Genomic DNA, 21,510 nt, shown 5'->3' on the forward strand with positions numbered 1-21,510 from the left:
GTTTGTGTGCTTTTTCCTTCATTTCTGTCATGTTGTTTCATGTGTTTTGAAGTCGTAATCAGAAGGAGATACTGGGGTAGGACTTGAGGTGGATAGCATGAGATGTTCATGCTAGAAATTGTTTAAAAACATTAAAAAACGTGCACACTTTTTAAAAGTGTATTCTTCTGTGTTCCAGCTCTTTATAAGTCATCAACTCTTTATCAGAAGTTTCATAAAATATTCCTTTGGAAAATATATTAGCTCATTAAATGCTCTGTGACCAGACACATTTTCATTAAAGGTCGATACTTAGTGTGCTCACTTACTGATACTGAAATACAAGTCAGTGTTCCTGAAAGAGAGGGGGAGTGAAACAGTTTGGAGAAGCCCAGGGGCACCGTGGGTGAGGACTCACTGGTTCCCTTTCCTCACTGGAATCAGCGGACCCGTGTTACGCAGACGAGTCAGGTTGTCCTTCTCATTGACTTGTTTTAGGAACCTGGGATGTCATGTTTATCTCAGTGAAACAAGCTGAGTGACCCTAGCCAAGCTTCATCTTAGTACTTAATTGTTTGTTTAGGTTAGGAAAGAAACTCTGGTATTGGCCTTGCCTCAGTTTAGGGCAGATCAGAGCGGCTCAGTTGGCTTTTGGGGAAAACGGTCTGATGTCTATATTCTGTTTTGTCCAGATTGGGGGAGGAGGGTGTGTGTGGATTCTTCCTATGAGAAGATGCTTCCAAATCCTCCCTATTGAGCTAATAAATCTCTCCACTATTCGGACAAATAGCACAGAAAGATTTGTAACCCACGAGCCAGTCTGTATCTAAGGATGCTCGCTCCACAAAGGACTGAACATGTGACGGGAGTTTTAAGGCCGTTCTCTTTTTCAACCAAAATTCAGTTATAGAGATCTTTTAAAATTCAAGATAGAAATAGAAGTTAAATATTCCTTGCCTGGCATTTTACTGAAATGTATACAAACTGTATAGGATAATTTCAGTTGAACTTAAGCAAATACAGTGCTTGACAAGTTATCCATGAAAACTCCCAGTACCCTGTTACCGTGTGGTTTGGTTTTTTTCTATGTCGATTAAAGAATAGTTGGCCCAAGACTTTTTGTGGACCTTGTTAAAATTGTAGCTCTGTCCCGGGTGGTGGAAAAACCTGTGGTAGCTAAGATTCTAGTGGTTAAAAATCTCCTTGATTTGTGTTTTCAACTTAAGGTGTGTGGTAAACCTCAGCTGAGCCCTATTAAGTATCAAAGTTCAGGACAGAGTGGTTTCTGTTCAACTACCGAGGCAGTTTACCAACCACAGGGTCATTGCCGTCACATTGGGTCCAAGCTGAGAGATCGTTCATCATTTGCAGTTTCCTCCACTGAGTACATTTTTTAGAGCTTATTAATAGGCAGTAAGTCAACAAAAATTTGAGAAATACCAAGGGAGCTATGCTTGTCTTAACTCTACTTCAATGAAAAGCATTTGGCAAACAGTTAATTCCTTGGGCAGAAAACAGGAATCTCTCTAACTAGTGATTAAATGCAGTTTCACCCCAGAGGCCTTGGGATGGGGCTGGAAGAAGCCGTGAGGGACAGAAAGCTGGCTGTGGCTGTCTGCCCGCTGGCCGTTCAGTCCCGACAGGAAAGTGTTCCCAATACTCACTGTCGTCTCCCTCCTTCCCTCCAGGAGGCCCAGCAGACACTCGGAAGGCTTATTCCAGAAAAACAGATACTTGGTGATCAGTTAAAGCAAGTTCAGCAAAACAGTTTGCACAGTAGGTGTTTAATTTAAATTTGCCTGTCCTGCTTTTTACTGACAGGAATTCCCTTGCCTGGAAGAATATGAAAAACCATTTTCCTCACTGCCAGTTTCTTTTTCTTATCTCACAATGTTTTCCTAATATAGGAGATTCACTTCTTACACTCAAAAGAGCCGTGGAAGCAAAAGAACTAGCTCGTCAGCAGCTCCGAGACCAACTGGATGAAGTTGAAAAAGAAACTAGATCAAAACTACAGGAGATTGATATTTTCAATAATCAGCTGAAGGTAACTATTCCGCATCTTCCCGCACACCTATGTCCTGCCCTCTAATTTTTCTAACTGGTTAGGTGATGAGTTGATATTGACCCCCAGGCAGAAAAATGTATTGTGCTGGTCGGTCAGCCTTTGTGAAAGTCTTCACGTTTCCTGAGGAGCAGTGTATGATCCAAAATGTAAAAATGAATCGGCACCTGTGAATCATGGCTGAGTGCGTGGCCCCGACACGGCCTCTGTCTTTCACCGGAATCTCGTGTTTACGTGTCTCCGTCCTCTTGTCCGTTGATGACGACATCAGGTTGAACTCCGGAAGCTGGGCTCCACGGTCTTCACCTCTCCCGTGTTCTTGGGAGACTGCTAAAAAGGGCCTTTTCTCTTCTAAAGCTAAGAATTGGTCTGCCACTTCTCACCTTCAGGATTGTCCTTGAATGTAGATCTTTGTTTTGTTACCTCCTGTTTTAAAGCGTTACTGTTCAGTAGAGTAATTGCCATGTCTCGGGGCAGAGAGGTGGATGGTTTTGTCGCAGTCACACAGTCAAGTTCGCACAGCGCCAGGGCTCGTGGGGATGCGGCGGTGGTTCCCACGTGCCTGCACCCCCTCCCCCTGAGGACGTTGGCTCCAGTGAAAGCAGACTGCAGGCGGCTCGGCCATCGTCAACAGCGATCATGTAGTTGAGGTTTATGTAGATAGTGGAATTTTTAGTAATTATGTTCTTATAAAAACTGGATTTTATACTTTTCCCAAATACTTTCATTTTCAAGCTTAAAATCTTTTATACTTAATTTTGGCTAATTTAGCTTTTGTAGCTAGGAAAAAGCCAAAACTCCTGTTTTCCTTTTCCTAACAGAAATAGAAAAAAATTAGGATGCATATTAGAGATTTTTAGTTGACCTTGGAATTGAGATTCTTGGCCAAATTATCTAGTCATCTGAGCTTGAGATATTTGTGCCTTTCTTTTTTTTCCAGAATAATGGGTAATGAACTTTTCTCAGTTGTACAATTCTAGGAAAGTGCTGTTAGGGGAAATTTATTTGAGCCAACTTAGTGATTTTCTTCACTTTGCTGTCATGCTTACACAGAATGTGTGTGTGTGCATGCACATGTGTACATGCGTGTGCATATGACACGAGAGGCTGTTAGAAACAAAAGTTCTGCCTATAATTATATATGTCCTAGAAATTGCTCCTAGGAACTCAGTCGTTGAAGTGAGAAAGCCACCTATAGTGACGAAGGTCCTTGGCTTAACTGAGGTTTGTATGCTCTTGCTTTCAAACACGTGCTTTCACGGCGGCTCATTCATTGTGAAGGCAGGAAAGGCAAAATGTTTAGCAGGCAGGAGAAAAGAAAAGAGCTGGAGAAAGGACTGCAGAGCAGAATAGAAGTCGGGGGGAAATGCATGCAAAGGGAGACAAGGAAGGAAAGGGAAGCATCCAGAAAGAAGACGTGCAGAGGCAGCCAGAGGAGTCGGTGTGCCTTCAAGTAACACCATCGCTTTCCCTTATCGGTAGACTCGTGTTTGGCTGTTCCATGGTTTACTGTCCTATTTTGTTGAAGATTCCATTTTATCTTATCTGTATGATCATTTTTGAAAAGACCTCTTCTGCACAGAAGGAATAAAATTCTCTCATTCAGCAGCTTGTGAGTGCAGAAACTTTACACAGATTCCTTGAATGTAGAAAAATAATCAGAACACTCCCAAGACTCAAAAAAGCTGACAGATGTTATGTGATAGAATCTGTGCCATCCCAGTCGGCTAGCCAAACCTCTGACAGTTATGTCCTTCAGAATTACATGCACTTAAAATAATGGGATATTGCCTTGTAAATAAAGCTAAGACTTGTTGGGGAAACTCAGATTTTTCAGGACAAAATAGAGTCGTTTTTCTCTTTCTGGTGATATGAGAGACATGAGAGAAGATTCTTAATTAGCTGTTCCTGTTGCCGAGAGGGTCAGGTTTTCCAGCCCTGTTCCCTTTCTATCCACCTGTTTCCGGACCCACACACATGCCCACGGGCCTCAGTGCGTTCGTCTCTGGCTCTCCTGGGGCACCCTTGGGTGCATCTGCGGCCAGCCTGTGCCATGGGGAACGGGACTTCTATTTGGTTGGCTTTTGACTTCAGATTTAGAAGTAACATTTAAATATTTCTTTAAATGTTAGTATACTCCTTCTTGGAATTTAAGTAACCAGTCAATATGGTTTTTGTACTCCTACTTCTAATGTATCAAGAATGAATAAATTTTATAATTTTGTGGTAAGTAGAATATCAGTTTACCTTGATTTTGGTACAGTTTCTATGTTTTGAAATACTTAGTTATTTTTCAGGTTTTTCCACACAGATACAAACAAGTTCCCCTGTCCTCATTGGGTTTGGTGATTGGCTTTTAAAATCGCTTTAATTTGTTTTACAAGCAACTAATTAGGATAACTTACTGTAATTTAAGACTCAAAGGCCTTATAAAAATTATGGTATTTTGTGCTACCTAGTATCCCTGGGTGAGAAATAAGTGATGTTTATATAAAAGTACTTCTCTGTGGGTATTAGGTTTAGACAAAACAATCCCCGATGTTTCTCATGCTGATACCTAGATCGATTTTCTTTGAGGTCAGTCGAATATGAGCACTGAAGATTATTATAAATACAAGAGATGTGTCCTTATTTTGATTCCCAGTGCCAAGCTCATGAATTTCAGGTAGTCAGGGTGTGTTTGTTTCTGTCTCTCCTTTCTGAGATAGCCTGAGGCAGAAACCGGAAGCAGAGTTACACAATCAAATTAGCAATAAATTTCCATTAATTGCTGCTCTTTCATAGACTGCTTACTGCTATTTTTTCTCTCTTTACAAGCATTTATGCAAAGTAATGTTTGTGAAAAGGGATCCTCTCAAATTGTTCAGATGGATGCTTTAGTTTTCAAGTAATATCACCTCACATAATACATCTATTTGTGAGTTTCTCTAAAACCAAATGAAAGAGAATCAGCTTTTAAATCCGGTGATTCTGTGCCCCTGGCAAAGCCTTGGAACAACCGGCTTCAGTAAACTTGAAAGTGAGCCATGTTCTCAGGGCATCTCCTCCTCCTTTTTTTTTCTAAGATTTTATTTCTTTTATATTTTAGAGAGGGTAAGGGAAAGAGGGAGAAGAGAAACATCAATGTGTGGTTGCCTCTCACTTGCCCCTACTGGCCCACACCCCAGGCATGTGCCCTAGACTGCCCAGTCTGGGCAGTCGAACCGGCAGTCCTTTGATTTGCAGGCCAGCAGTCAACCACTGAGCCACACCAGCCAGGTTTATCTTCTTGAGTATTTAATTTGTTAAGCTTATTGCTTTAGAAATACTTTGGCTGTATGCCATAGATGGCCAAAGATGTTTTACAGTGATAATATCTTATTTAAAAATATTTTTTATTTACTTATCTTTAGAGGGGAAGGGAAGGAGAGAGCGAGAGAAATATCAATGTATGGTTGCCTCTCGTGTGTCCCCTCCTGGGAACTGGCCTGCAACCCAGGCATGTGCCTTGACTGGGAATCGAACCGGGATCCTCTGGTTCGCAGGCCCGCACTCAATCCATTATACCAGCTACACCAGCCAGGGCATGGTGATAATATCTTAATTCCTTAGGGGAAATAAATGACTTTTCCTCTTGGTTGAAGGAATAAAGTTAAAAGCAAGCTGATTGTCACTTATCTTAACACAAGACAGAATCTATTTGCCAGTCATTTTCTTACTGTGGTTCATAATCTGTTTGATGAAAGACCCACTTTGAGAATCAGAGGCTTCTCTGCCCATGTTACATGCGGTTCGATAGTGTGTATGGACCCAAAACCAATTCACAGACCCTAGTGAAGAAACTGCTGTGTCACACAATTTCGTACCTATTATTGATGATAAAAACCCTAATTAATTTATATATACTACACATTTTATAGGAGTTTTGTCTTTCTCATATTTTTGTTTGTAACATGTAGTTAAAATTTCTTGAATGCATGTTTAGTCATTTCTTTTTTTCCTAAGAAGGGTGTTATACTTTATTAGGACATAGTATTAAATTATTATACACTGTATCCAGTGTAAAACATCATACCCGTGAACAGAACCCACCGAAGAAAAATCAGCAGAGCTGTGCACTCAGTACCGTCTTGTTAGAGAAGTATCTGAGAAGTGAGTTGTTGTTCCTGAACTACACGCAGAAAGCCGTTGCGGTGCTAGAGGAACACGAGGTGGTTCTCAGAAGAGCCACCAGTGAGAGCCCGGGTTTTGAGTCTTAGTAATTTCTTAGTAGGTCTGTTTTCGTTTTGGCTGTAATGGAGAAATCATTGTGACGAGAGGTAGCATGTGTTCAGGACCGCTTCAATGAGGCTGACCACAGGAGGAGTTGATCTAATCCGTGTGAAGTTTTTCTCAGCTACTTCTCCCAATAGGTCTTTCGTTTCCTAAATGGAGAAGTTAATGACTCCAGAGTGATTGTCACCTTAAAAATGTCTTCCCTGAAAGAAATCACCGGGCACTGTGAAATAACTGCCATTGTGCTTCAGTTCCTTGGCAGGCACTGGCAGGCAAGGCACTGACTAGTTTTTGGTGCATACGCCTGTGTTCTAGAGATTGCCTTCTCAGAAGTTCAACCTTTTAAAAAAGGCACCTGGGGTTAGAATCCAGGTCTCTTTGTTCCTGGTCCAGTACCTTCTAATTGTAGCTGTTTCTGTAAACTATTCTTTCTGTTTAAGACTTTTTATGGTTGAAGATGAAATTTTAAAATAGGGAATAAAGTGAATCTTTCCGTCACTTCTTACCCTTCTTTTAAAGGGCGCTCGCCTTTTGGCTGACGGAAGAAGAGCCGGCCCCCGTCCGCGCGGGGGCTGACTGTGGGCCTCTCGGCACCGGAAAGCTGCGGTGACGTCAGTCCGCTGCGGTTGTGCTTTTCCCCCGAAGGGGTGTTTATTAAGTGGAGCCAAGGGTGCATATTATGCCAACCACAGGAATTGGCCCGTTTGTTTTATCTGTTTCTGAAATAGCAAATTCAAAATATTCATCACATTTTTTATTTATGTGATGAATAAAATAGTATTTATTAGAGAATACTATTTGTGCTTGGTTCCAAATTGCTACTAAAAGCAATACTGCTGAATTTTAAACACATTAAAGTTTTACATCCCATGGTGTGGCGGTGAGAAAGATAATGCACAGTGGAGTTCCCTTTTCTGGTGTTGATTTGGGTGCCTCTTAGAACTTTAAACCATCAGAGTGAGGCTTCCTTATCCCTTTCAGGTCTCCATTCTCGGCCTTCCATGCCCTGTCCCTAGCTGAGCTCCTGTCCCAGGTGCCCTTCGTCATTTGGGAGTCAGGTGCCCAGGGCTGCTGCCCTCACGCAAACAGCTCAGCAGTGTGCACTTCAGTCGCCTCGTCCTGCTGTCTCCTGCCCGCAAGGTCTCCTCTGCTGGTTGCCCACTGAAGCCCCTCCCTTTCCCCTCTCTCTGGTGCCTCCCTCTGTCCAGCCCCTGTCTCCTGATACCTCTTTCCCCCTGACCTCCTGATTTCCAGTTAAACTTTTTTTCATACTTCATTGATTGTTTTTAGGACCTCTCAAAGTCACTCATGTAAACTTTTCTTTAAGAACCATCTAGTGAGTAGGAAAATGTTAGTGTAACACTTGTCTATTCTTGAGGAATAGTGCATTTTATCAATGATCTTCTACAGATACTTTCTTTTTTAAAAATATATTTTATTGATTATGTCATTACAGTTGTCCCATCCCCCCTTCATTTCCCTCCACCCTGCACACCCCCTCCTACCCACCTTCCCCCCCTTTAGTTCATGTCCATGTGTCATAAGTTCTTTAGCTTCTACATGTCCCATACTACTCTTGCCCTCCCCCTATTTTCTCCCCATTGTCTGTGCTACTTATTTTCTGTACCTTCTCCCCCATTCTCTCTCCTTCTCCCACTCCCCTGTTGCTAACCCTCCATGTGATCTCCATTTCTATGGCTCCACTCCTGATCTAGCTGTCCTCTTGGTTTGCTTTTGTTTTAGGTGTGGTTATTAAGAACCGAATTTGCTATCCATTCACTTTTCACATTTTTTATCTTCTTTTTCTTAACTAAGTCCCTTTAACATTTCATATAGTAAGGGCTTGGTGATGATGAACTCCTTGAACTTGACCTTATCTGAGAAGCATTTTATCTGCCCTTCCATTCTAAATGAAAGTTTTGCTGGATAGAGCAATCTTGGATGTAGGTCCTTGCCTTTCATGACTTGGAATACTTCTTTCCAGCCCCTTTTTGCCTGTAAGGTCTCTTTTGAGAAACCAGGTGACAGTCTGATGGGAACTGCTTTGTAGATGATTGTCCCCTTATCTCTTGCTGCTTCTAGAATTCTCTCCTTCATTTTAACCTTGGGCAATGTAATTACGATGAGCCTTGGTGTATTCCTTCTTGGGTCCACCTTCTTTGGAACACTGTGAGCTTCCAGGACTTCCTGGAAGTCTATTTCCTTTGCCAGACTGGGTAAGTTCTCCTTTATTATTTGTTCAAATAAGTTTTCTACTTGTTGCTCTCCCTCTTCCCCTTCCCACGCCTCTCCTCATTTTTTTGAATTCTTGCTTCTTCCTTCTTTTCTGTTTGGTTGTTTCTTTCTTCCTTCTGGTCCACTCCACTCATTTGGGTTCCAGTTTTCTTTCCATCACTATTGGTTCCCTGCGCATTTTGCTTCATTTCACTTAGTGTAGCCTTCATTTTTTCGTCTAATTTGCGACCAAAATCAACCAGTTCTGTGAGCATCCTGATCACCAGTATTTTGAACTATGCATCTGATAGGTTGGCTATTTCTTGGTCACTTAAAAGTATTGGCTATGGGGCTTTGATTTTTTCTTCTGATTGAGCCATTTTTGGTCTGGTCATTCCTGTTACATATGAGTGGTGGAGCCTTAGGTGTTCACCAGGGCTGGTCAACGCACGTTGCTCGGTTGTGACACTGTATGTGGGGGCGGGGTCAGAGAGGGAGCAGTGGTGCTTGTTCCGAGCTCTCTTGGATAGCAGTCCCCTCTGCCGTTTCTCACAAGCCGGTACCTTTTCAGTCGGTGCTTTTAGGCTTTATTTCCCATCGCTGGGGCCCTGGGTTGCGTGGTCTGTCTTGCTGCCCGTTTTTGCCTGGTTTATCTGCAAGTGAATGTCTGACCGTGGTCAGCCCCACACCACCGCGCTCCTGGGTCTGGCTGCCACAACCTTTTCCTGCCTTGATTCCTCTCAGAGGGTCGCCGACTCCGCCCCGCTTACCGGTCTGGTTAAATGGTTGTTGGACTCCCATACAGTTCAGTTTTTTGTCTATTCTGGTTGTGTTTTTGTTTCTAAATCTTTGTTGTCTTTAATTTTGGTTGTGCGAGGAGGCACGGTGTTTCCACCTACGCCTCCATCTTGGCCGGAAGTCCTACAGATACCTTCTTTGTCCTTGTGGCTCAACCTCTGAATGAACCTAAAGGTTGGAACTTAAAGCAGGAAGAAACCTACCTATGTGAACTTGCCAGTGAGCAAAACGAGAGTACATGGGGCAGGTCTTAGTTCTTAAATCTCACCATGCAGACCCCTGGGCTGTCCACTGGTGAGGCCAACCCTAGTCAGAGCAGGAAGTCAGCTGGAAGCCTACTCCGGGCTCTGCGGGACACTTCAACTCACTGGGTTACTGTTGGCACAGTGGGAGGCGTTCTGGGACTGGACTTGCTAGTGACCGACCGCTTGACTCCTGTGGAATCCCAGGGCGTCCCCTTGACCGACACTTCTTTGTTCTTCATATTGGTAACTGTTTAAACTTCTGACTTGACTATTCAACATACCGTAAAATGCACAGTATTTTCAGTAGCCTGTGGAGGAAATCCCTGTTGTTCTGGGGGCTGAATTCCAGTGGGGACATGGGGTCCGAGGCAGCAACCATGCAGTCATCCCTCTTCCTTTCCACCTGACTGCTGGGTCAGTGCGCGGCAGCCGAGAACTTCAGGCATGACTTCAGTAGGAAAAGTCCCTCTGAAAGAGGTGGTGCGAAGACAGGCGGACCCTGGGTGGGGGAGAAGGCAGGTTGTGGAGCAGAGGCGTGTCCATTTGCTCGAAGGCAGCATAGCAGAAGGAGGTGAGGTTTTAATGGGGATAGTGTGAGCAGAGATGTGTGTATTTTCAAAGCCAGTAGAAACTGGTGTGGACTCATTGTCAGAAAGATCTCAACGTTGTATTCATGGTCATCACTGTATCCTAAAACCATTGTGTTACTGCTGAGTCTCAAGCAGTGTGGCTTCTGGTGCCCTTCACTGGCCCCTCACGGAAAGTGATGCCCTGTGGGGGGCTCACTGTGGTGGGGTCCTGCTCAGCCCGCGCAGATCGGCCGTGTCCGCGTGTGCAGTTAGTGTCTGTCACATCTGAAATGTTACCTCCTGAGCGTGTGGGCTTCTCCACCGCGCGTAGCCGTGTGCCCGCAGACCGACGGTGGCAGTGCCTGTCACCTCATGCATCGCCTGGTTTTCATTATTTATAGGAACTAAGAGAAATGCATAACAAGCAGCAGTTCCAGAAACAAAGGTCCATAGAGGCCGAAAGGCTGAAACAGAGAGAACAGGAGCGAAGGATCACCGAACTGGAAAAGCAGAAGGAGGAAGCCCAGAGGTGAGTCTTCTCCGAGGTTGCGGACCTGTCTGGAAGGAACCGTGAGTACTCACTGCTCCTTGCCCCGCCTCTCCAAGGGCTTTCTGCTGCAGACAGAGCCCCAGCACCGGACACGTGTGTCCGCACAAACACACGTGTGTGCAAATCTTTGCACATGTAAGCACCCCTGAAGTTTTGGGTTGGTTCCCAGAGCTCACCTAAGTCACCACTATGCAGATAAGTGGAATTATCCAAAGAAATTGGGACACTTGGTGTGCTCATTTGCATGCCAATGACCAAAATACTTTTCCAGTTCACAGCCCTTTAATAGCAGTGGCGGCCAGAGTGGGGGGGGTCTGCCCCCAGGGTTTCTCCGGAAAGACTCTCCTTTCTTCTCTCTTCAGCTGCAGAGTAAATGTGAGCACAGAAGCAGGACGTTTGCTGCTGCTGCTGCTTAGGATAGACTCTTGTTTCTGTTTGTTTGTGGTTTTTACTTGTAACTTTCTGCAATAGACTGTAGACATTTTGCAACTTCTGGTGTGTCTGATTTTGTCATTGGGTATTTGCTTCTTAAACTTTATTAATTTTAGACACTAAGTAGGGAGGAGGATATAAGGGGATTAAATGGTAGTAGAAAAAATACTTCATTGTAATTTATTGATTAAAGAACAAGTAAATAAAAATAAAAATAAATTAGACACCGAGAAACAAAAATGACCAAATATCCCCATGATGTAGTATAAATTGTAAAATTTGATTATTGAAATTAGACCAAAAAGATGACGAAGCAGACAGTTTAGGCAGGTCACTGACTTCAGTGGGCGGAGCTCAGTTACACCGCCCGGAGTGGGGCATGTTTTTGATCTGGGTCTTCTTGGGGTTTCGACTCTGGTGTTTGTCTGTTTGCGTGTGTGTGTGTGTGTGTGTGTGTGTTTTCGTGCCAATGGGTAGGTGGGTACGGCCTCAAACCGATGTAAAGAACAGGCTTGGTTTCCTTGGCAGCAGGGTTAGGGTTATGAAGCCAGGATTAATTCCCTGGATGTGCTGATTAACCCGTCCTTCTCTTACCTTCAGAGTTTATGAAACGCCTCAGTACTCACACTGTATGCTACACGGAACTTGCACATTCCTGCAGGCTAGAAATAGCACAAAATACTGTAACACAGAAAGGTTATATTTTGTGCTTACAGGTATGTGATAAATAGTATCCAGAATGTAACTTTAGAAACTGTGTGGCCATGCCCTGTAAATGTGACTGCCCTTATTAGAAGAAGATGTTAAAGCAGATTTTATTGTGTCTTTTTGTTGTTGTCATGATTAACAGTTAACCACCCCTACCGCTCCAAAAAGTTTTTTTCTGCTTTCTTACAATGGTTTAAAATTGTGAGTAAGCCCTGGCTGGTGTGGCTCGGTGGGTTGAGCGCCGGCCTGTGGACCAAAGGGTCTTCGGTGGATTCCCAATCAGGGCACATGCCTGGGTTGCAGGCCAGTTCCCAGCAGGGGACGCATGAGAGGCAACCATACACTGATGTTTCTCTCTCTCTTTTTCCCTCCCTTCTCCACTCTAAAAATAAATAAAATAAAACCTTTAAAATTGTAAGAATTCTACTGCACTACGTCTTTCCATTGATACAGAGTAGAAATAAGTGTAATATTTTTTTAAGTGGAGAATAAAAGTTTTATTTGCTTGTATTGAGTTCCAGTGGGGGTTTCCTGATTCTGGGAGGTGACCTTTGTGCAGTGGCCATGTCACAGGACAATGGGTCAGGGTGTGGACTCTGGGATCAAACCCCAGGCGGGTGTGGCTGTGGGACAGTCGTTTAGTGTCTCTGCCTGATGTTCTTCATCTGTGTGATATGGGTGATCGTGATAGACCCTGCCTACCCAGTGTGAGGGTAAATGTAGTTCAAGTGTGTTGTTACTAACATATCATTTATTAGTGCATGTTCGTTGCATTCAAAGTGTGCATTTAGCCCTGACCAGTGGGACTCAGTGGGTTGGGCACCATCCTGTAAACCAAAAGGTCTCCGGTTCAATTCCCAGTCAGAACACATGCCTGGGGTACAGGCCAGGTCCCTGGATGGGTGTGAGAGGGACCTGGCCTGTACAGGTTTGTCTCCCTATTTCTTCCTCCCCTAAAGTGTGCATTTAAAGTATTTTCTGACTTTATGAAATTTTACGGAACAAGAGTAAAATCATTCCCCATCTTTTCCTATGAGTTCCAGGCTAATGAGGTCGTAATTCTCAAGGCCTCCATTAAATTGCAGTGATCTCTTCGTGTCACCGGCTTTGAAAAACAAGAACGAAGAAGTAAGATTCACTGAGCTCTTCAGGAGTCACTGTTTATGATGGATGGTCACTACCTCAAGGGCTCATGATGACCCGTTGCTCTCAGCCATGTGCTGGGGAGCTCTGCGTGTGCCTTGAACACGGTGTGCCCTCAGTCACCCCATTGCTCTTGTCACTTCAGGATGGGGTGTCCTTTCTCTTCATGGAAGCCATGTCCCCACATGTGTTATGACTTTGTCATTTTGCAGTTATAGACCAGTTTTAAAATGGAGCAGTGTTTCTTTTTTTTAAATATATTTTATTGATTATACCATTACAGTTGTTCTATTCCCCCTCTTCATTCCCCTCCACCCGCACACTCCCTCCCCCACCATTCTCCCCCCCTTAGTTTATAACCACGTGTCTCAAGTTCTTTAGATTCTATATTTCCCCCACTATTCTTGCCCTCCCCCTATCTATTTTCTACCTACCATCTATGCTATTTTCTGTGCCTTCTGCCCCCTTCTCCTCCTCCCACTCCCCTGTTGCTAACCCTCCATGTGATCTCCATTTCTATGGCTCCACTCCTGATCTAGCTGTCCTCTTGGTTTGCTTTTGTTTTAGGTGTGGTTGTTAATAACTGTGAGTTTGCTGTCCTTTCACTGTTCATATTTTTCATCTTCTTTTTCTTATATAAGTCCCTTTTGCATTTCATATAATAAGGGCTTGGTGATGATGAACTCCTTGAACTTGACCTTATCTGAGAAGCACTTTATCTGTCCTTCCATTCTAAATGAAAGTTTTGCTGGATAAAGCAATCTTGGCTGTAGGTCTTTGGATTTCATGACTTGGAATACTTCTTTCCAGCCCCTTCTTGCCTGTAAGGTCTCTTTTGAGAAATCCGCTGACAGTCCGATGGAAACTCCTTTGTAGGTGACTGTCCCCTTATCTCTTGCTGCTTCTAAGATTCCTTCATTTTCATCTTGACTAATGTAATTATGATGTGCCTTGGTGTGTTCCTTCTTGGGTCCAACTTCTTTGGCACTCTCTGAGCTTCCTGGATTTCCTGGAAGTCTATTTCCTTTGCCAGACTGGGGAAGTTCTCCTTTATTATTTCTTCAAATAAGTTTTCCACTCGTGGCTGTTTCTTTCCCCCTTCTGGTACCCCTATAATTCGGATGTTGGAACATTTAAAGATGTCCTGGAGGTTCCTAAGCCTCTCCTCATTTTTTTGAATTCTCATTTCTTCATTCCTTTCTGGTTGGATTTTTCGTTCTTCCTTCTGGTCCATTCCATTGATTTGAGTCCCAGTTTCCTTTCCTTTCGCTGTTGGTTTCCTGGACATCTCCCTTCATTTCAATTAGTTTAGCCTTCATTTGTTCCTCTAATTTGTGACTATAATCAACCAGTTCTGTGAGCATCCTGATAAACAGTGTTTTGAACTGTGCATCTGACAGGTTCGCTATTTCTTGGTCGCTGAGAGTTATGGGCTCTGGGGCTTTGAGTTCTTCTTGCGCCATCTTTTGGACTGTTCGTGCCTGTTCATAGCAGGATCGGAGCCCTAAGGGGTTCACTAGCGCAGGGCAACTAATTCGTTTTGGTTGTGACACTGTATGTGGGGGCGGGGTCAAAGAGGGAATATGGCGTCCCGTCTGCCACCTGCCGTTGTGGCCCTCACTGGTGCCGTAGCTGCTGCTGTCACCGGGCCCATGCGTTTTGTCCCACTGCACACGAGTGCGCCACCGCCGTCAGCCCTCGCCCCCTGGGGCCTGCGTGGTCCGTCTCACTGTGCGCAAATGTGGGACCGCGGTCAGTCTGCCCCGCACCCCAACTGGTTCCGGGCTGCCTGCGCGTCTAGGTCGGGGGATCTGTCCTGCCCGACCCTGCTCGCTGCTGGCTCCACCCCTCTTACCGTCCCCGTTGAACGGTTAGATGTAGTTGGACTTCCGTATAATTCAATTTTCTGTCCTTTGGCTGTGTCTTTGTTCTCCAAACCTTTGTTGTATTCAAACTTGGTTGTGGGAGAAGGCACAGTGTTTCCACCTATGCCTCCATCTTGGAGTCTAAAATGGCGGAAGTCTAAAATGGAACAGTATCTCTGATACAATTTTGATCATTTGATAAGCTACATGAGAAATGCTTCCTGTGTTTCTCTGAATCACGAGGTCTCACCCACCCAGAACGGGGCCCCCGAGAGCCTTCGTGTCGTCCATTCGGAGCCCTCCGTCTGGAGCTCCCCGTGGACTAGGTGGAGCGGTTTGTGTGCTAACCTGGAGTCGTGTCCTTGCCGCAATTAAGCATGTTGTTGACAGGCGAGCACAGGAGAGGGACAGGCAGTGCCTTGCGCGCGCACAGCAGGATGACGAGCGTCAGCGGCCGAGGAAGCTCCACGAGGAGGGAAAACTCGACAGGGAGGAGAGCGCCGGGAAGAAGGACGGCGAAGATGGAGGCGGACAGGAGGCGCGGGACAGGCTGGGCCGGCTCTTCCCGCAACACCACGAACCAGCCAAGCCGGTTGGCCATGCACCCTGGTCCACCACAGGTACCAGGGGCCAAAACGTTCTAGAAAATAAGTCATCTGCGCTCTCACACCCTCCTGAGACATGCCCCTATGTAGTCAGGCCCTGTCCTAGCTGTATTAATAGAGGTGACAATGTCAGGCTTCTTTTTTGGGACAGTGCAGCTGTTCGTTCTGTAGGGTTATTAGGCCCTGCTTAATTCTGCCACCACCGTGCCAGCCTGTGGCTGCCATTACACTGGCCTCAGAGGTCTTTTGCCAATGACAGTGCGGGAGTTTCATTACCCGGCCTCTGCACTCAGACGCCTGGGTTCCGGTGGAGGTCCTAAGCTTGCCGCCGGCCTCTCCTGTTCTCCATTACTTTCTCTGGGAGTTCCTGGGCGCTCTCCAGAGCAGGGAGCGGTACCTCCCCTGCGTGCCTGTGCGACATGACACTCACCGTCTTCAGGCCGCCCGCATCAAGCCGTGGTCTTCACCTTTTCAGGGGTGTGACTGTTTTCTGCCCTTTGATCATAAATTTTCTTGTGAAGTGATGATGAATGGAAAACTTTGAAATTGCTAGAAAACATCCCTCATATTGGATGCAAACTAGAATGTATTTTTAAAATTCTCATGTGGCTGTATAATGCTGGACTGCTTTGCAGATTCTACTTGGCTGAACAAAGTAACTGCCTTTGTTTTTGTATGGTAAATTACACTGACGTTATTTGTTTGATTGTCAGCGTGCTGTTTACTGGTACACTGACCGGAAAGACAGAAACGCACTGTTCCTTAAAGGCCTGTTTCCTGCGGCACAGTGGGCGGGGGCGGGGGGAGGGCTCCGAGTTGGGGCCGCCGCCTTCCTGCCTCACAGCGCACCCCGCCCCCGACGGTCATCAGATCCGCACCAGAGCGCTGGGCCGTGTGGAGACAGGTGTTTTCCTAGGGCTTTATGGGAAAACCAGTTTTCCATGATTTGATCTTGGGCAGTTAGTTTAAGGTCCTTCTGTTTCCTCCCGGTATCCGGACTTTTTCCTTCGGGCAGTGGGACAGGCTGCACAGCAGTGGGCTCCCAGACCACAGCGGCACGGCGTCCTCCTCTTTCTGCTTCCAGGGAGGGCGGCTGCGCGTCAGCGCTGGGGCGGAGCAGTTTAGAGGGCTGCGAGTCGTCTTCACTAACTGGGGTCCGAACTGTCCCCTGCTCGCATGCATTCTTTAAATTTTATCTCATTTAAAATCTAAGTTATCTTCATCTAGGACCTGTCCTTAGGCTCATCCCCGAACTTCACCAGGGACTGTGAGTAGGAACTCTTCTTGGTGAAATAGGCTCTTGGGTTTTATAAGACTGCATTCGGAGCCTAACCATCACTGTTCCCACATCTGTTCACGTGGAAAGCTGTGCTGTGTGGCCCTCTCCCAAAAGGACTGTCTTTCAGCTCACCCAGACTTCAGGTCCCATTGGAAGTACAACTGCTTCATTGTACTGGACACCCCTGGTGGGGCAGGGCCGTGGTGCTCACAGTGTGCCGTGCCGGAGCGCAAGCCGGCGGGCAGAGCCCAGGGCCTCAGCCCCACTGCACATGGCACTGAGGTGACCTTTGTGTAGAGGCTTCACTAACACCCTGCGGCGGGTCTGAGGTGTGACATTGGGTTTGGCTCCCTCGGCCTTTGGTGCCTGTGCCAGAAACCCCTGGAATGGATGGGGTTGTTCGGGTGTGCAGGTGACGGTTGTTCGGCTCGTCGTCACGCATTTGTGTTCTGTGTGATGTTTCATTGTTTCCATTTCTGCCCCACCCCCTTTTTTGTGAGCAGAAAAAGGCCCGCTCACGATCTCCACACAGGAGGATGTGAAGGTGGTGTATTACCGCGCACTGTACCCCTTTGAGTCCAGAAGTCACGACGAGATCACCATCCAGCCGGGAGACATAGTCATGGTAAGAGCGACCCCAGTGACGCGTGTTTCCGTTCGTGACCAGCATCGTCCTGACTTTGGACTTGACTAGACAACGTGAAGTCGTCAGTGGAAGTGACCTCCAGTAATCCAGCATCTGGGTCTCTGAAGTATAGGCTCTGAAGTATATTCTTCTTCCTTTTCTAGTACACTGAAAGAAGACATTTAAAAATTTGTTGACATTACTTTAAAATAGAGCTGTGAAGGAAAATGGGTTTGTATTACAGTGTTATCTTATTTGTAAATCTGTGATGATACCGTAATTTCTGGGTTGAGATTACAATTTACATACTGTGAGTCATCTTTAAAAATGAAGTTTTAAATGCAAAATATGCTCACATTATTTTTATAATTGCCAATGATAACTTCTGTGTCTTTAGGTCAAAAGTCAAAAGCATCTTTTTTTTCCCCCCTTTGATGGTGTAAACTTTGAACTGTGTGAAGAGGAGTGGATAAAATACAGTTAATCTGCTTTCTTAGTTAAATGTGATCTTATGATTGCAACTAAAACTACAAGAACCAGTTTAAGAAAGAATATAGCAATGTGGTCCACTAAATTATTCTCTGAAAGAAATTAGTTGTTCATCTAGTTATCAACTTTGCATTACTGTTAGCATTAAAAAACAGAAGGGATGGGTGGACATTTTAACAGAACTACGCAAGTGCAGAATTGAGACAAATGTTTCCCATACCAGGACTGCATGTCGTCGAAGTACAGAAGGGTGTTATACTGTCACCCATGCATTTTGTGTGTGTACATCGGGTCTCTGCCTAGAGTAGATGCTCTTTAATGGGTCAAAATATAAGGAAAGAACAGGGAGGTCAACCCCTTTTCCCATTTTCTTGATCACTTTTTCTCTAATTGTGGGCTGGATATAGGGCAGTGAAGGCCAAGGCCCGGAATCTGACCGAGACTTCAGTATTGGGTGTAAGTTCAGATACACCCCAGTCCTTTCAGCACACGGTTTCTGGGTGCCTGAATGTGCTGGGTGCCAGCCTCATGCCTGTGCAGAAAGAACTGGCTTCTGCGGGAGCGGGCACCTCTCTGCACCTGAGCAGTGATGCCAGGGACCAGGGTTACAGTTTCTCCACCTCCTCCTACTTGCTCCGTCCTCTTTTCTAATGGCCTGCGGCTGCCTCAGCCACACTACCTCAAACCTAAAATGCGTGCCTTTTAAAGTGCATTAATTGTGAATTATGTAATGCTGTGCAAGAACAGGAATCTAGAAATTATGAAGGCTGTGTGTGACATCAGATAGGACCTTGTTCCAAAGTTGGCTTATTACACCATTTTTTTAAAAAAAGTCTAATGTTTTTGTAATTGGACTTGTTGCAACACAAGGTGCAGAAAAGTAATGTTCTCTCCTTGAGATAAGGATGTGTTACAAGTGTTACACTAAGGAAATGTTACAGATCTGTATTTTAGTAAGAAAATACTGCTAATTTTTTGAAACATAATTTTTTTACAGTAATACTGAGTCCTTTTCCTTAAATTGGCTAGTTAACGCCAGCTTGATTAGATGAGCTGAGTTTAGATTTGCTGTGAGAATAAAACATTAAACATCTGTTTTGCCTTGCTTTCAAACCTTCGCTTTCCTGGTGGAGGTTAAAGGGGACTGGGTAAGTGCTTTGTCACTGTCAGGGGTCTGCGTCTGGGTAAATGTTTTGTTCTCCCGGTCACTTTAGTTCTGTGTGAGCACACGTATCTTTGGGTGTCGTCGTGGTAGAGAAACGTAGTACATTGTACTTAAAAAAGGGGGGGGGGTGCAGGAAGGCGAGCAGGTCTGTGTCCTAGGCCCCTCTGTGCTAGACGTCGCGTCAGAACCGACTTGAAGGCTCTGTCTCAGGCACGGCACTGAGTCCAGTCTCTAGCGCAGGCCCTGGACAAAAATAAGTTCAAGTGGGTCAAGCATAAAAGATACAATTCTAAAAATACTTTTTAGGTGTGAGTATTGGAATAGTTATCTGGCTAAGAAATGCCTTTGTAAATTAAAACTAGAAGCCATCCATGACACAGATTATATAAAAAAGTAAAACGTTTATGTTACAAAATATGTAAGAGACAGAAGGTTAATATCCACATTATATAAAGATTCCAAAGAGTTAATATGAAAGAAACCCACAATTTAGAAAAGTTGGTGGAAGATATGTAGAGACAGTTACAGATAAAGAAAAGCAAATAATTTTTAAAATAAATGGAAAGATGTTTCATTGCATTGGTGATGAGGAAAATGCAAGTTAAAAAATGAGATACTTTTGTTCCTCAACTGAGCAAATGTAAAAGTTCGATGCTCTCCAAGTTTGCTAAGTACAGGAAATTGGATGTAGACATTGGCGGTGTGGTTGCGTGAGCTGACTGAGTCATCGGCAGTTTCTACAGAGACTTAAAATTCTCAAAAACCCCATCACCTCCCTCTTCTGGCTGTTCTGTAGCACATGCCCAAGCACACGTGTGCGCGGGCGCTCACCGCAGCGCTGCTGGGAGCAAGAAATAAGGACCAGCCCAGTGCTGCCTTAGGAGGGGAGCAGTTCAAGTAAATAACAATACGACTAAACAAGGAATGGAATGAAGGTGCGCAAAAAAATTACCTACATCTACATATACAAATAAGCTCTCCAGTGGAAAAAAAGCAGAAGCAGTATAAAGAATATAACTGGGTTTTGGTTAAGTAAAAAACTATGTATGTATATTCGAATGTTTGTGTATGTGTAGTTAACCGTCTTGATATATAGACCTCAAGCTGTTAACAGTGGTTAGCGCTGGGCAGGAAGGGAGAGGCTTGCTTTTTTAATCTTATGTACTTTTATAGTATTGTCATATTTACAAATGTATCAACATTTGTATTGTTTTAAAGATTTTCTTTATTTATCTTTAGAGGGGAAGGGAAGGAGAGGGAGAGAATATCGATGTATGGTTGCCTCCCGTGGGTCCCCTGCTGGGAAGTGGCCTGCAACCCAGGCGTGTGCCCTGACTGGGAATCGAACCACAATCCTTTGGTTCGCAATCAACATTTGTATTTTTAATAAGCCACTAAAAAATAAATCCAGCTTCGAAAAGTGTGACAGAGACGTCTGCCCGGGCTGGAGTGGCGTTCGCTTTGTCTTGGGCGTTCCAGACCCGCGAGGAGACGTGGAGCCTGCTGCTGGCTTGCCAAACGGGCAGGAGCGGGGTCTTCGGTTTTTATTACAAAGTGGGGCTTGACCCCCCAGATGACACACAACCATGCTACCTTTGTGAGGTTAACAATCAGTGCAAAAAAGAGAAAGTTGATATGTAATAGTAACAATTTTGTTATTTCATGAAGTTTGCTGTAAGAAACATGAGCTTGAAAAATACATAGTTAGATATATAGCCCTGTTCAGTAGCTTAGTTGGTGGGAGCATTGTATGTCCATCAGAAGGTTGCGGTTCGATCCCTGGCCGGGGTGTGTATGGGAGGCACCGATGGATGTTTTTTCTTCTCTCTTTGTCCTCCCTCCCCTCTCTCTGAAATCAGTAAACATAACCTCAGGAGAGGACTAAAAACAGTTCAAAGATATGTCATTAGAATGTCACTGTCAACCTCTCTTGGTTAGATAGGTCAGGGTTCACGCATAAGTTCAACACTGTCCTCCTAACACGCTCAGGCTGCGTAAGCACCTTTGAGAAGTAGCCAACCTGTTAGGGTTTAGACGTCTAGCAATGTTTTCTTTTTTAATGTAGGCAGTCTTGGACAGGGCTTAAGAAAAAATGTTTTGCTTTTGAAAAAACTTGATTATCAGCCCAATTTTCTCCAAAAGTATATTCTTCTGTGGTCAACAAATTAAAGTGATATCTTAGACACAGTCCTGTTTTAAATGTTGATAATGCAGAGAAATAGAAGATGATGTCTGCCATTTGGATTTAAAATCTTTTTAGAAACCAGGCAGAAGCGTGTGGGAAAGCCAGACGGTGATGAAGCTCCTCAGTGGTCACTCACTGGTTCTGCCACAAGTTTGAAAGGGGAACAGGAATCAGAGTGAACTGAGTTGCTCAGACTTCTGAATGGAAGTTTCATACTTGAGTTTGACCTTGACAGCTAAGGTTTTGATGCTTGGAGAATCTGTGGCCTGTCTTCTAGTCTGGAGGTCCCAGTGTGTGGGGTGTGGATAAGTCAAACTTGCCATGTAGAACATGGTGGAAT

The 21,510-nt window shown here is 44.8% G+C and overlaps 1 protein-coding gene across 7 annotated transcripts in view; it reads left to right on the forward strand.

The window, feature by feature from the left end:
- ITSN1 (intersectin 1) overlaps window positions 1-21,510 on the forward strand; it is a 182,514-nt gene that overhangs the window by 99,189 nt on the left and 61,815 nt on the right. For 5 of the 7 annotated variants that reach the window (XR_005065676.1, XM_037040584.1, XM_037040582.1 and 2 more), the window contains 6 exons: window positions 1,668-1,755; window positions 1,887-2,026; window positions 10,526-10,653; window positions 15,213-15,442; window positions 17,210-17,331; window positions 18,954-18,968. Coding sequence is in view for 6 of the 7 variants with exons in the window: in XM_037040584.1 (XP_036896479.1) it covers window positions 1,668-1,755; window positions 1,887-2,026; window positions 10,526-10,653; window positions 15,213-15,442; window positions 17,210-17,331; window positions 18,954-18,968 (723 nt within the window). In the remaining variant the exon portion in view is untranslated. The remainder of the gene's footprint in view (window positions 1-1,667; window positions 1,756-1,886; window positions 2,027-10,525; window positions 10,654-15,212; window positions 15,443-17,209; window positions 17,332-18,953; window positions 18,969-21,510) is intronic. The other 2 variants (XM_037040583.1, XM_037040585.1) reach the window with 1 other exon arrangement.

This window comes from Sturnira hondurensis, unplaced genomic scaffold, assembly GCF_014824575.4.
Source record: "Sturnira hondurensis isolate 20B ecotype Veracruz unplaced genomic scaffold, ASM1482457v3 Scaffold0002640, whole genome shotgun sequence".
In the NCBI taxonomy this organism is placed as follows: Eukaryota; Metazoa; Chordata; class Mammalia; order Chiroptera; family Phyllostomidae; genus Sturnira; species Sturnira hondurensis.